The sequence below is a fragment of the Lathyrus oleraceus genome, chromosome 7 (assembly GCF_024323335.1).
Source record: "Lathyrus oleraceus cultivar Zhongwan6 chromosome 7, CAAS_Psat_ZW6_1.0, whole genome shotgun sequence".
Lineage (NCBI taxonomy): Eukaryota > Viridiplantae > Streptophyta > Magnoliopsida > Fabales > Fabaceae > Lathyrus > Lathyrus oleraceus.
This window is the reverse complement of record NC_066585.1, coordinates 28,656,775-28,670,211: the sequence shown is the minus strand read 5'-3', so window position 1 is coordinate 28,670,211 and position 13,437 is coordinate 28,656,775. Positions and strand designations below refer to the sequence as shown.

The 13,437-nt window shown below is 40.8% G+C and overlaps 1 protein-coding gene across 1 annotated transcript; it reads left to right on the top strand.

Annotated features, from left to right (window-relative positions):
- The first annotated feature begins 10,247 nt into the window (after positions 1-10,247).
- Positions 10,248-11,884, top strand: LOC127101836 (uncharacterized). The gene is made up of 4 exons (XM_051039277.1): positions 10,248-10,344; positions 10,830-11,108; positions 11,220-11,280; positions 11,431-11,884. Exons 1-4 carry the CDS (start codon positions 10,248-10,250, stop codon positions 11,882-11,884), a joined length of 891 nt encoding a protein of 296 aa, XP_050895234.1.
- Positions 11,885-13,437: the final 1,553 nt, after the last annotated feature.

The following is a 13,437-nucleotide window of genomic DNA, read 5'->3' as shown; positions in this document are numbered from 1 at the left end:
CGACACCATGGGTGGACGATGGATGCCGCTGTTCGGCGACTCGACAGGTGTTCCGTGTCTAATAAGCTGTATTTCCCCAGTAGGTGTGAGAGCGTTACCTCCATAACAGATTCGAGATCAGTGTCTCCTCAGCAAGCCTAAAGGTGGCCGTATCCCCAGCGGAGTTGTGACTGTTTTCCAAGTCTGAAGCTGTCTTCCCGGCAGAGGTTGTGTTGATGGTTTTTCCCAGCAAGGTTTGTCTTTCCCCAGCAGAATGGAAGTTGACGTGGTTATAGGATCCCCAGCACAGTTCCTGGAGTTCCCCGGTGTTGTCTCTGAAGGAGACGTGTGTTTATGCATTCATCATTTAGATAAGCATAGCATATCGCATCATTAATGCATAGCATTCCCATAATCATGGGGCATTGTGTAAAGCAAGAAAAAACTCATGCATCAACATTGCAAGCATATCCATTAGCCCTAGGCCGTGGCGACCAGCCGAGGTTGGGTTGTTGGAAAGAGTTTAGCATCGCGCCATTGGATCGGCTTCAGAACTGGGTTCATCAGCATGGTTGAGAGGTTGGTGTTTTCCCAACAAGTGATTCCTCAGTCGAGTGGGTATCCCCAGCAGTGTTACTCCCCAATTGTTAGTATCTTGCCAGCTTGGGTCTTTTCCCTTAAGCAGATATGGGTGTGTCTGATCTCTCCATGTAGAGTCTACCCCTTAAGCAGAAAGTGTCAATCTTTTCCTGCCATTTCCCCACTGAGATACATCCTCATGGATGACGGTTGCTTCCGTTCCCTCCCTAATGGGATGGGTTCTCCCTATTGAGTTCTTTCCTCATTAGGATGAGTCTTGATTCAGTCTGCCTTTTTGGATCGATCCTAAATTGGCTTCTTGTTGACTATCTCTTGTGCTGCCCTGGGGCATAAATAAATAGTCGCTCACTAATCGGCACTCATTCATCTTATCCTCAGCAGATTTTTGGCCTCTACCACCAAACCGGTAGTTGTAAGCCCTATCTTTGTGGTTTTCTACCCACTAGCTGGTAGTTGTAAAATCCCATTTTCCTCCCCTTGTTGGAATTAACCCTTTGTGCTCATCCCGATGATGACTGGTTACTTTTCCGTGGTTTTCCGCCTACAAATCGGTAGATGTAATCCCCTCTTCGTGGTATTAATGGTCTTGTCCCCTTTGGATACTTGCCTTGATCAAGCAGTATTGTCCCCATTGGGTCTTCACTTTCTTTTTGGATACTTGCTCCGAGTTAGCAGCTTTATCCTCTTTTGATTGGTCATCTTTTGCATACCTAGCCTGGTACCCAGATGCCTTTCTTTTCGGTCGATTATTCATTTAACAACCTACAACCCGATTATGGATAACCTTCCATGCGAGTGTATTATCTACGTTTTGACGGCTTTAGATAATATGTCTCATGTTTTTCCGGTATTCAGACCGAAGGAGTTTCCGGCGATCAGGTCGATGCACTCATGGCACTCAGGCCAATTTTCCGGTATTCAGACCGAAGGAGTTTCCGGCGATCAGGTCGATGCACTCATGGCACTCAGGCCAATTTTCCGGTGTTCAGACCGAAGAAGTTTCCGACGATCAGGTCGATGTACTTATGTTTTTTCCGGTATTCAGACCGAAGAAGTTTCCGACGATCAGGTCGATGTACTTATGTTTTTTCCGGTATTCAGACCGAAGAAGTTTCCGACGATCAGGTCGATGTACTTCTGTTTTTTCCGGTATTCAGACCGAAGAAGTTTCCGACGATCAGGTCGATGTACTTATGTTTTTTCCGGTATTCAGACCGAAGGAGTTTCCGACGATCAGGTCGATGTACTCATGGCACTCAGGCCAATTTCCGGTATTCAGACCGAAGAAGTTTCCGATGATCAGGTCGATGTACTTATGTTTTTCCGGTATTCAGACCGAAGGAGTTTCTGACGATCAGGTCGATGTACTCATGGCGTTCAGGCCAATTTCCGATTTTCAAATCGAAGAAGTATTCTCCTCTCCGTTGGTGTCGATAAACGTCGAGTTTTTCCCGATCATCCGTTGATGATTTGGTTGTGTCCTCCTTCCCAAGCGAAGTATTCTCCTCTCCGTTGGTGTCGATAAACGTCGAGTTCTTCCCGATCATCCGTTGATGATTTGGTTGTGTTCACTCTCCCCAGTAGAGTTTCCTCCTCTCCGTTGGTGTCGATAAACGTCGAGTTTTTCCTATTCGTCCTATGACGTCTAGTTGTACCTGTCCCCACATGGATTTACCTCTCCGTTGGTCTTGGTAAACGTTGAGTTTTTCCCATTGCGTCCGTTGACGTATGGTTGTATTCCTTCCAGTTATTCAATAACGTCTGGTTACCTCTCCGTTGGTTTCGATAAACGCCGAGTTTTTCCTGGTCGTCCCCAGTTGGTTACCTCTCCGTTGGTCTTGGTAAACGTTGAGTTTTTCCCATTGCGTCCGTTGACGTATGGTTGTATTCCTTCCAGTTATTCAATAACGTCTGGTTACCTCTCCGTTGGTCCCGATAAACGTCGAGTTTTTCCTAGTTGTCCGTTGGCATCTAGTTGTGATTTTTGTTCCCATTCACCATCGTTGTGATGTCTAGATATGGCCGTACCTTTTGAAAACAAAACCAAAAAAATATACCCAGCAATAAACATCAAATCCCAGTGGACGTTTCCATTGGTGGATCCCTGTATTGTGCAAATTTCTACGGTTCTTGGTATTCAATCCCTGTTTACCCTGAAATTCTGACAGCCGTTGCTCTCATCCATTCGGGTTCCCAGCTGATTGAATAGGGGCAGCTGTAGCACCTCAAATTTGCACCCATCATTGTACATACATTCTCATATTAGGTCATAGCATATCATGGTCCACTGCATAGCATTGCATTGTTCCATTTGCCTCAAGTGCAAGCCAATCAAGAAATTAGGTCAAACTGGTCAGGAGATCAGTCAGTCAAGCAAGCAAGTGCATTTCTCAAGGAGCCAAGGCCCTAGGGTTGGTCCAACATGTTCACATAACTTGGGAGTCCATTTGAAGTGATTAGGTCAAGGATTGGATGGTCAGAAGTCATCAGTCAATGCACAGTCAGTCAGAAACCCTAAAAGTCAACTGTTGGTCAACTGTCCATTTAACTAGTGATTTGATGATGGAAATTGGTTTGAGAGGTCTCATTCATGTCCATATAGTCCTCATATATCATGTCAAACACCATCATGGAAGAATTTGAAGCCAGATCAGAAATTTCCAAAAATGGAAACTGGACCTGTAACTGAAACTTACCAAAAATGGAAAGTCTTGATCCTCAAACTTACATCATGATACAAGCTTCAAATGAATTTTTGCCCAACATGAAAGTTGAAGATCTTGTTCTCCCATTTCCAAAAAGTCCAAGAACTCTCAATTCCCATGTGTGGTTGGCAAGTTATGATCAATTCATTTTCAAAAATTCTTGAACTTCAAAAGGCCATATCTCTCAAACCATTTGGCCAATTTTGGTGGGGTTTTTTCCTACAAGTCACATTTGATCCCCTCTTTCCAAAATGTAACTTTCATGCACCAAAACTTCACCAATCAAAATGGCATTTTTGAACTTGCCTTAATTAATTTCAAGTGAGTTGAATTTTGACTTTTCAAAATAATCATTCCTAACCATTTCTACCATCCAAACATGTTCTGAAATGTTGATTAAAACTTGTTGGAAGCCCATTTTTGTGCAGTACATGTAGCCATTCCCTAGTTGCTTGAAAATTGGAAGAAAGTACATTTTTCAACCACTACATCCCACATTTTCATGGACTTGGATTTGCACCATCAAACAGCAGAGATTATCATGATTTTCTGTCATTGTGAACCCTACTAGCAGCCAGCTAACAACAGAACTTGACTCATTCTAAAAAACTCATTTTTGCTCATTCTTCATTTTAAAAAAAAAAACTTTCTGTCAAAAACTTCCAAAGAACAAAACATTGCCTTGCCTAAAACAACATCAAAACAACCTTGTGAACCTGCTCCAACCATTATTCCTCAGCTGTAACCAAGCAAAAACATGCTGCTACATGAAGCATTCATCAATGGCAGAGTTGATTTGGGGTTCTCTCAAGCACTCTCGAGCTGGCCTGCTTCACCATTCATCATTTAAAGCCCTCTAGCACATCTGTTTTAGGCCAACAACATCAAAAAACCTCCAAATCACAACTGTACTTCAACCTTGGTACTTTAGTTGCTTATAGTTCTTTGTGAACTTTGCTTTGCTTTGCTTTATAGCAATTTGCATTGAGGTATGATTTCCTTACTTCATGTAGTCTGGAAGACCTGGCCTGTTACTTGGCCAGGCAACTGTCTGAAGCCCTCCTTAAGAGGCAATGTTTGTGGCTGTTTACATTTGTCCCTGTACATACTCAAAGTCCTCCTAAGTGAAGAGGCAATTGGCAGAACCCAAGGGATATGCGACCTATCCCCTGCTATTCTGTGTGTCATCTACTTTGCTCACACCACTGTGTTGATGCATTGCAGATACAAACCCAAGATCTTGTACAACTGTACAGTTGAGTCAGTTTCAAATGTGTAGAAGGGTTCCCACTTTCTGAACCCACACATTCTTGTCTTGAGCTCTCCCAGGCCAGGGATAAGAGCTGTGAAGTCTCATCTTCACTCACCTTTCATCTGCTTCACCTTGGCTCTCAATGTCAAGGTTAAGAGCAACCTCTACCCAGTTTCAGAGGTTTGTTTGTTGAGGTTGATATGACCCCTCGACTAAAACCTAGCCTTGTTTGAGCCCATTGCTTGCATATAGTGTGTGCTACCTGTGCTTGTATGTTTGTTTGACTTGCTTCCTGTGCAAGTTAGGTTTAGTTTGGACTTGCTTCCCGTGCAAGTTAGGTTTTGCTTGGCTTGCTTCCTGTGCAAGTTAAGTGTGTGTTTGGCTTGCTTCCTGTGCAAGTCATGTTTAGGATAGGCTGGCTCCCTGTGCCAGTTAGCTAGAAACCTTAACTTAGGGATGATTTTGCATGATAACATCTAGGCTCGAGTCGTAGTCTCCCTAGTGATGTGTCTCCCTCTGTTATCTGGTTAGACTAGTCCTTTATCCCTGTATAGGGGAACTACATCGCCCTGATCTTCATACCAGATGAAGTATGTAGGCAGGAGATTGAGCTGATCTCTCCGGGCGCCTGTGTCTTTGTTTTGTCTTGTTGTGTGCTTGGAAGCTGATGTAAGTCCATCGAGTGGCATTTGGGTTCCAGTGTGGGTTTGTTTGGTTCGGATGCTGATGTAAGTCCAGTGATTGGCATTCAGGCTCCATGTTTGCCTTCTTGTGTGTGTTTGGTTCGGATGCTGATGTAAGCCCAGCAATTGGCCTTCAGGCTCCACGTTTGCCTTTGCCTGTGTTTGTTTGTGTGCGTGTTAGCCGAGCTACGAATGCTCTGATTCTTCTCTCGTCCGAGAAGATACGTATGCATAAGGTGCGATACCTTAGCGAGCATGTGTCGTTTCCCCAGTCCGAACTACTTTGACTCTGATGTCTATGCCTGATAGACTAAGTAGGCCCAGGATACGATATCCTGCCGAGTCAGTTTCAGTCAGTTTCTCGTGTCTCTTTCAGCCAGTGTGTGTGTGTGTGTGAGCAGTGTTTATAGCAACCATTTTCCTTCCTTTTGTGCGTGGATCCCGTAGAGTACTACGGATGCGTAGGGGTGCTAGTACCTTCCCTTCGCATAACCGACTCCCGAACCCATTCTCTTTGGTCGCGAGACCATGTTCTTTCCTAGGTTTACTCCGAGCGTTTCCTTTCCCTCTTTTGGGATAAATAACGCACGGTGGCGGCTCTGTTGTTCTTGTTTTCCCGCCGGTTTTTCGCGCGATGCGACAGAAGTTAGGTTTGATTTGTTTTAGATGTTTTGGAGAACGACGAAAGATTGAGCAATGTGGTGTTCACCAATCGTCCAATTCTTTCGAGGAGTAATAAGGCGTCCTCCTTCTATTCCTTTTTTCATTCGGATTATTTTGAAGGTTTGTTTGTGGATGTTGAATATGCATGGTAGTGAGGCGTACGCCTCCTACTTGCTTATTCAAGGAATAATGAGGCGTACACCACTTATTCCCTTATCCAAGTTTATTTAGCGTGTTTTAGTCGGAAGTCGATAATTTGTGCAATATGGCGTTCGCCAATTATTCAAATAATCGAGAGATGGCGAGGCGTACGCCTCTCATCTTTTATCATCCGAAGTTTAAATTGTAAAAGATATGTTTGGATGTTGCATTGATTTGTGAAAATAATTTGAATTTTGGTAGGCTTTAATTTGATGACGAAGATTCGAGCAATATGGCGTACGCCAATTATTCGAATAATCGAGAGATAATGAAGCGGATGCTCACTATTCTCCTTTTCATCTGAAATGTGGAATTAAAAGTATTTAGGATTTATAATTGATTTGAAATATTATGATTTGAAGTGTTATGATTTGAATGATTCGAATTTGGAAATTATATTTGATTTTGAAAAGTGATTTGAAATTGTGTGGTTTAAGATTTAATCGGGTGACAAGAACTCGCGTAATATGGCGTACGCCAATTATTCAAGTGCTTGAGAAATAGTGAAGCGTACGCTTACTATCTCCTTTTCATCCCAAGTTTATGTTAAGAGAGAAAATCCTTTTGAAATTGAATGGTTTGAAAAGTGGTTTGAATTCGTGTTTATGAATGAAATGAATTTTATTTAGTGTATTATTTCATCTACTCGATTAATCAATAACCAAGTAGGTTTCATTGTAAGGAAGCCCAAGAGTAAGCTATGTGAGGTTGATGGCGATGCTTGAGCGATCGACTTACAAGGGTGTTTTAAAATGGGCTCGATATTGAATCGAGAATTGTATGATTTGTGCTTTTTGAAATTGGTTTGAATCATGGTTTTGGAATTGAATTTGTTTATTGTGCAAACATGGTGGAAAAGAAAAACCTTCAATTATTAAATCATTAGAATTTGGTTAATCTAATTAATTGAAATGAATTCTTTAAACAAAAGTCTAATTAATTATAATTTTAAAGAAAACAAATGAGAATAGTGACAATGTTGATTTATTTAATTTTAAATTGATGGTGTTCGAACCGGTTTATGCGAGATAACAACAATTAATGTTATTCACAAATTCAAACGCGGTGAAAAATATACTATTGATTTGTTGTATCTTGACATATGCGTGTCAATCCATTAATTGAATTTTGCACGCGATAAAATAAAAAGCAACTATTATTTTTATATTTACAAGAGTAATACAAATTTGAATATAAAAATAGGTCCTAACAATGGTTATACAAGCGAACTAATGTTTGGAACGCTGTATCACTATGTCACATGAGTAATCCATCGGCATAAAAATTCACATTCGATGCCGAAGCTACAGATGAGGATTCGATTTGATGCAACAAAAACTCTTATAAACAAATCCCACTCATAAACAAAATCCACTGTTAAAAGATAAACCAATCTTCCAAAATAGAATAGAAGTTACAATTAGTAAGTAGTTAATAACAAGAAAACAGTCCCGTTCATCTTCCCAAACATCTTTCACTCGAAAACAGTTCAGAAATTACCATAAGTAAAACCCTTATCTGATGTGCAATTGGAATGGAAATGGAATTAAACCAAACATGCAACCCAATCATATAATACTACACCAATAACCCCGAAGATGAGTGATAATTATCTGATAAAAATACAGTCGAAATTCACAGCTATGACATGGCTAATTTTGGAATTGAAACGGTACGATGAAAACCTACAGCACTATACGACCCTCAATTTGTTCATGAAACCTAATTTCAAGCAGTAAATGATGCATCAGTCAAGTTGGTTTTACATTATCAATGACAAACACCCAAAACAACATATCCAAATAGAAATTCAAACGTGATCTACAACCGAAACGTTACCGATTATTTCCTCATCAATGACGCTGTTCGGATTTGTTGTTTGTTGCTAGCTCTTACTGCTGTGCTATGAGTTATCGCTTTCGATTCTTTGAAGCTTCTTCGCGTTTGACTCAACAACCTTCATCTTACTCCAATAGCAAATCTGGCGTGCTCCTGATATCACAGCGTAGGGTTGAATGAAGGCATTTGGGTAGATCTTGGGGCGGCACGGCTTAAACCCAGAACGAGGTCGAAAACCGAAACCGTTGATTTCTTGTTTTCTTAAGGTAGAATCGCATCCTTGAGCGTGCGATAGACAGTAAATTTGTGGTGGCTGTGATAGTGGTTTTGACGGTGTGAAGGAGGTGAATCCGTGGTGGTGGTTGAAGGTGTGAGGTGGTGAGGGATTTTCGTATGGGGTTTCGTGGTGTGCGATGGTGAATGGATTGTGAGGAAGGTGAATGGTGGTTGTTGGTAAGTTAGTGAGAGCGGAGGATGGAGAGTTTAGCGGCGGTAGAGCTGATTATGGTGGACCGGTGGTGCTTTGATGGTGGAAGAGACGTGGTTGTTGGTGATAAACGGCGGAGAGGTGGGGTTTCGCCGGTAGTTGAGTTTGTGATGAAGATGGAAGGAAAGGCGACGAGTTCGAGGTGATGGAGGGCTTTGAAGGTGGGTTTCACGGCCGAAGGACAAGGGGATGTGTGCGATGAAGGATAAGTGAGGATGACGGTGAAGGTGTGAAGAATGGCCGAGAGATGAGGAAGATGAAGGGATTGTGAGGTCGCGTCAGGAATTTTTTGTGAGAGAATGAATAGTGAGTGTGGTCCTTGTAGGTTTGTTGTGAGTGTGTGTTTGTACAGAATGGAAAGAGGAGAGAGAGGGTGAGGTGGCGCGAGGTAAGAGAGATTCTGAGAGATATTTTGTGAGGGGATTTGTGTGGTTATGAGTGGCCTCACGCGTGTGTGCTAGCTGGCCAAGAATCCAATGCACCAAATAGATATATTTTTTTTACTTATTATTTATTTAGGAAAATAAAATCACAAAAGAAAATTCTAATTAATATTTGATTCTAATTATTTTAAATTACTTTATCTAACAACCAAACCAAAAAAAGTATTGACCAATTAAAAATAGAAATTGAGTATAATTTGTTCGGAAAATTAAACCGGTCACACTAAAATTGTTAGGACAAAACATACTTATTAAAGAATACAGTCTTTCCTCAAATTCTGAAATAATTTTGTATCGGTTAAAAGGCTCAGGTGGGTCAAGATATAACTGAAACAATCATTGCTGATTTTGCCGGTTCTTGAGAAATGATTCAACCGGTTTTTCTGTATTTTCAATAAATTCATTCTGACTGACATTTTAGGTGATATTCATGATGCAATGTATGTCATGCTATGCATATGATGCAAAAATAAAAATGAAATCAATTGTGAAAATTTAAATATGCCCGGACAAAATTGGGGTATGACAAGTATCATCTTCACTAAAACTGAATGTCAGATTATGAACAAAGACAGTGAAGTAATTATGAAAGGAATCCGGACCAACAACAACTGCTACATGTGGAGCTCTCAAATGGATAATCCCTCTAAGACAAGCACAGTTGCAAGAAGAATCTTCCAGGGAAAGGAAAAGTGTCAGATAAGGATGCCAAACCTCAAGGAATAAAAGGTCATGATAGCCCAAACACCTGAACATATGACTGGTGGTATGAAGTCTGAAGGTAGTAAAAGCCTTGCTGAGACACAAGGGACTATGAGTGCAAAGGAAAGTAAGAAGACATCAGATGACAGCAACAATGCTCAACCAAGTTGGATGAAAATTCTGATGATTACATACAATGTCACACTCGATGCTATGACATTATATTATGACAACCTGGATGGTACACCCTTCAGCTGGACCAAGTACATCACTTGATTTCATCACTCATGTAGAAAATATGTTGAAAACAAACTCATAGTTCTATAGCATGAAATGCAACTAACCAACAGGAATGCAAGGGATTGGTATGTTGTTCAACTAAAATATGAAAAAGGAAAATTAGGGATGTGGTGCCTTGAGAAAATATGGCAATTAATGAGGAGTGGAAAAGGAAACAAGAATATTGTCTTCCCAATTAAAAGAAAAAACCACATTAATAATGAATCATCCCCCAGTATTGGAAATAGAATCTATTTCATTAGCACACCCTGCCTGAAGACAATCTTCTCTATCTTCATCACTCATCTCAGAGAACTTCTGCTAGGGCAAAGAAACTCTTCTCAGAACTTAAACAACATGTCTCAACATCCATCAACATCAAGCTCAAAACCCTTCCATACAAGAACCTCCTCCATGGATGTCTTAGATGAAGATTTGCTGGATGTGACTCCTCTGCGTATGATACCAGGTGACGTCCAAGGTTCCTCTTCCATGGCCGGAGCTAAGCAAGGTAATACTCCAGAAAAATCTACTGATAAAAAGGACATGCAATCTACTGATCGAATCATTAGAAACCTAGTTACTAGGATTCTGAATGAAGGGCATGGGGGCAAGGACATCTTTACCCCTCTGTCCAGAAGGGACCCCTCTCCTGAGGAGGAAACCCGAACTGAGAATGATGATGACTCATCTAAAACAGAAAAGGAAGTAGATGCTGAGGGACTATGTTCTCTTGGAAAAAACTCTCTAAGTATGTCCCCTAACACTGCTCAGGCATTGAGGAAGAAGATGACACGTTGGTCAATCTTGTGAAAACAAGTGTAGCAAAAAGACTGAGAAAAAGGAAGAGTGTTGCTGAAATAAGAACAGATAGGAAAGAGAAAAGGACTGCTGGTATAGGTCCCTCCAAAGCTTGGAGTAAAGTAGAGGTCAGGAAGAAGAAAGAAAGAAGTGAGAGTTCTTAATCTGACAAGAATGTCAAAAACGATGTTCCAGACATCTCATTTGACAAAAGAAAGGTTGTAAAGAAGTCTTCCAACAGGGTTGCTGCTGAGCACCTAGAAAAATGGAGGTTTGTCACTCAAAGAAGGGTTGCAGTTGAAAGAGAATTGAGGAAAGAAACTGTTGAAGTGAAGGAAGTAATGGAGTTAATCAAGGCAGCTGGTCTTATGAAAACTGTGACTGCTCTGCCTCATTGGTATGAGGGGCTAGTCAAAGAATTCATTGTGAACATTCCTAAGGAAAGTTATGAGGTTTGCAAAGTGGTTGTCAGGGGTAAGTGTGTGAAACTTTCACCAACCATCATCAACAAGTTCCTAGGGAGAGGAACTGATGGAGGGGTAGATTTAGAGACCACAGATAATGAGATTTGTAGGATGATCACAGCTGGGCAAGTTAAAGAATGGCCTAGTAGGAAACACCTATCTGCAAGTAAACTAACTATCAAGTATGCCATCTTACACAAGATTGGCTCAGCAAATTGGGTACCCACTAATCACATATCTACCATCTCCATTGCTCTTGGGAGGATCATTCATGCCATTGGAACTCAGATAAATTATGATTTTGGAAATTTTGTGGTTGATCAAACCATCAGACATGCCTCCACCAATGCTGTAAAGTCGCCTATTGCATTCCCTTCCATCATATGTGGCATCATCCTGAGTCAACACCCAGGAATCCTAAGAGCTAGTGATATTCCAAGAAGGAGGAAGACCCCTCTATCCATTCAGTATAAGCTCTTTGAAGGAAGTCATGTCAATGATATTGTCATGACATCTGCCAAAAGAGAACCTATAGCTAAAGGAAGTTTGATTGACCAACTGAAAGAAACTTGCAAGGAATTGGACAATGGGATAAAGTTGGCAAAGGCTAGAAAAGAGGCTTTAGAAGTTTTTATCTGTAGCATGGAGAAGGAAGAAGTAGAAAAGGCTGAGAAGGACTCAGAATCAAACTCTCAATCCAATGGAAGTTCTGGAAGCTCAGAAGGCTCTGAAGGTACAGGTGAAGACACAAGTGAAGGTGAAGATAATTCTTCTTCTTCTGATTAGTGGTCCCTGGCTGATTTGAAGACTGGGAGGGGTGCTGGACGGTGTGGTGGAAGTTGTTGCTGTTTGGAAAGCTGCTGTACTGATTGGTTTTTCTGTTTTTGTATTTTGTGGCAGTCCTGATGATGCCAGTTATGTAATATTTAGGGCTCTTAAAGAGTTCCTTGGATTTGTGCATTATCTCAGCTGTCTGCTGTGTATAATGTTGGTGTGTACTTCCTGAATTTTCTGTTTTAACATGCTTAATGTTATAACATCTGTTTTAACTTTCTCTGCTAGACTAATAGACATTTATTTTGTCTGATTGGTCACCTTTGGTCAATTTTGACTAAAAAGGGGGAGAAGTGCTTGATATGGAAGCTGTTATGGAAGTTGGATGTGGCTGGACAGAAGGACAGCTATTATTGAAAGAAGTGCACAAGTGCTACAACATAATTTTGTTCTGTTTACAGATGTCAAACAGGATGTCTGATATGGTGCACAGGTGCTGATGTTGAAGCAGATGTCAGTATGACATTCTGGCTGGTACAGGTGCTGGAGTTACAGTAGCTGTTATTTGGTGTATCCACAGATTTAGGGGGAGAAGAAGTACCCTTGTGCATTGTGCATTTGTGTGTCTTACTAGTTGCATCCATAACTAGTAATTCTGTTGTTGTTGCACATATTTAGGGGGAGGAGAAGTACCCTTGTGCATATGTGTATTACTAGTAGCCATAGCTAGTAATTATTTTGCTTCTGCTGCCAATTAAACTACTGTTTAGTGGTTTAACTGTTGATAGTTTGCCTTGTGAACAAAAAGGACAAATATATGTTTTAGCCAAAATTTGCCAAAGGGGGAGTTTGTTGATTCTAAGAGTTGACTGAAATTTTGGTAAAACAAAGAGTGTTTACAAGATGTCATGTGTGATGTCTTAACATGAGATATCCTATGTACCTGCTGGAGTTAAAGAACATATGCAAGCAGGATTGTTTCAGAAAGCCACATACAAAGACAAGGCTTCTGTTATTGGATGTACCTGCTGGAGCTTAATGGAAGACATGTTCATGCAGGATTGTTTCAGATGACATACACAATGTCATGGTATTTGATATGGTTGTACCTGCTATAAAAGGAAACTGGAGTATGGAGGATTTTTCCAGGATGTCAGACCCGATGTCATGACATCCTGTACACAGAACATTCAGTATGAATGTCTGGTGTTTTGTGATTACACAATTAATGGCAATCATTGGTTGATTGAAGATATGGCTAGCTGGCGCATTCTGTCAGGGATTTCAACCTGATTTGTTTATTTTCCAAGGAGATCTTTATAGCTGATTTAAAAAGATTTGATTGGAAAATATATTTAGGGTTTTCAAGTTGTCCAATGTTTCTATAAATAGGGACTCAGAAAACCTGTTTGAACACGCAACCAAGACTAAGCGAAATTTAGAGAGAGAGCTAGGGTTTGTGTCTGTAGGTCATTCAAGTCATCCATTGATTATTGAATTGGACTGATTTGTCACGCTAAAGCTATTAAGCAAGAGTGTGTGTCTTCTTGATCAAAGCTTTGAAG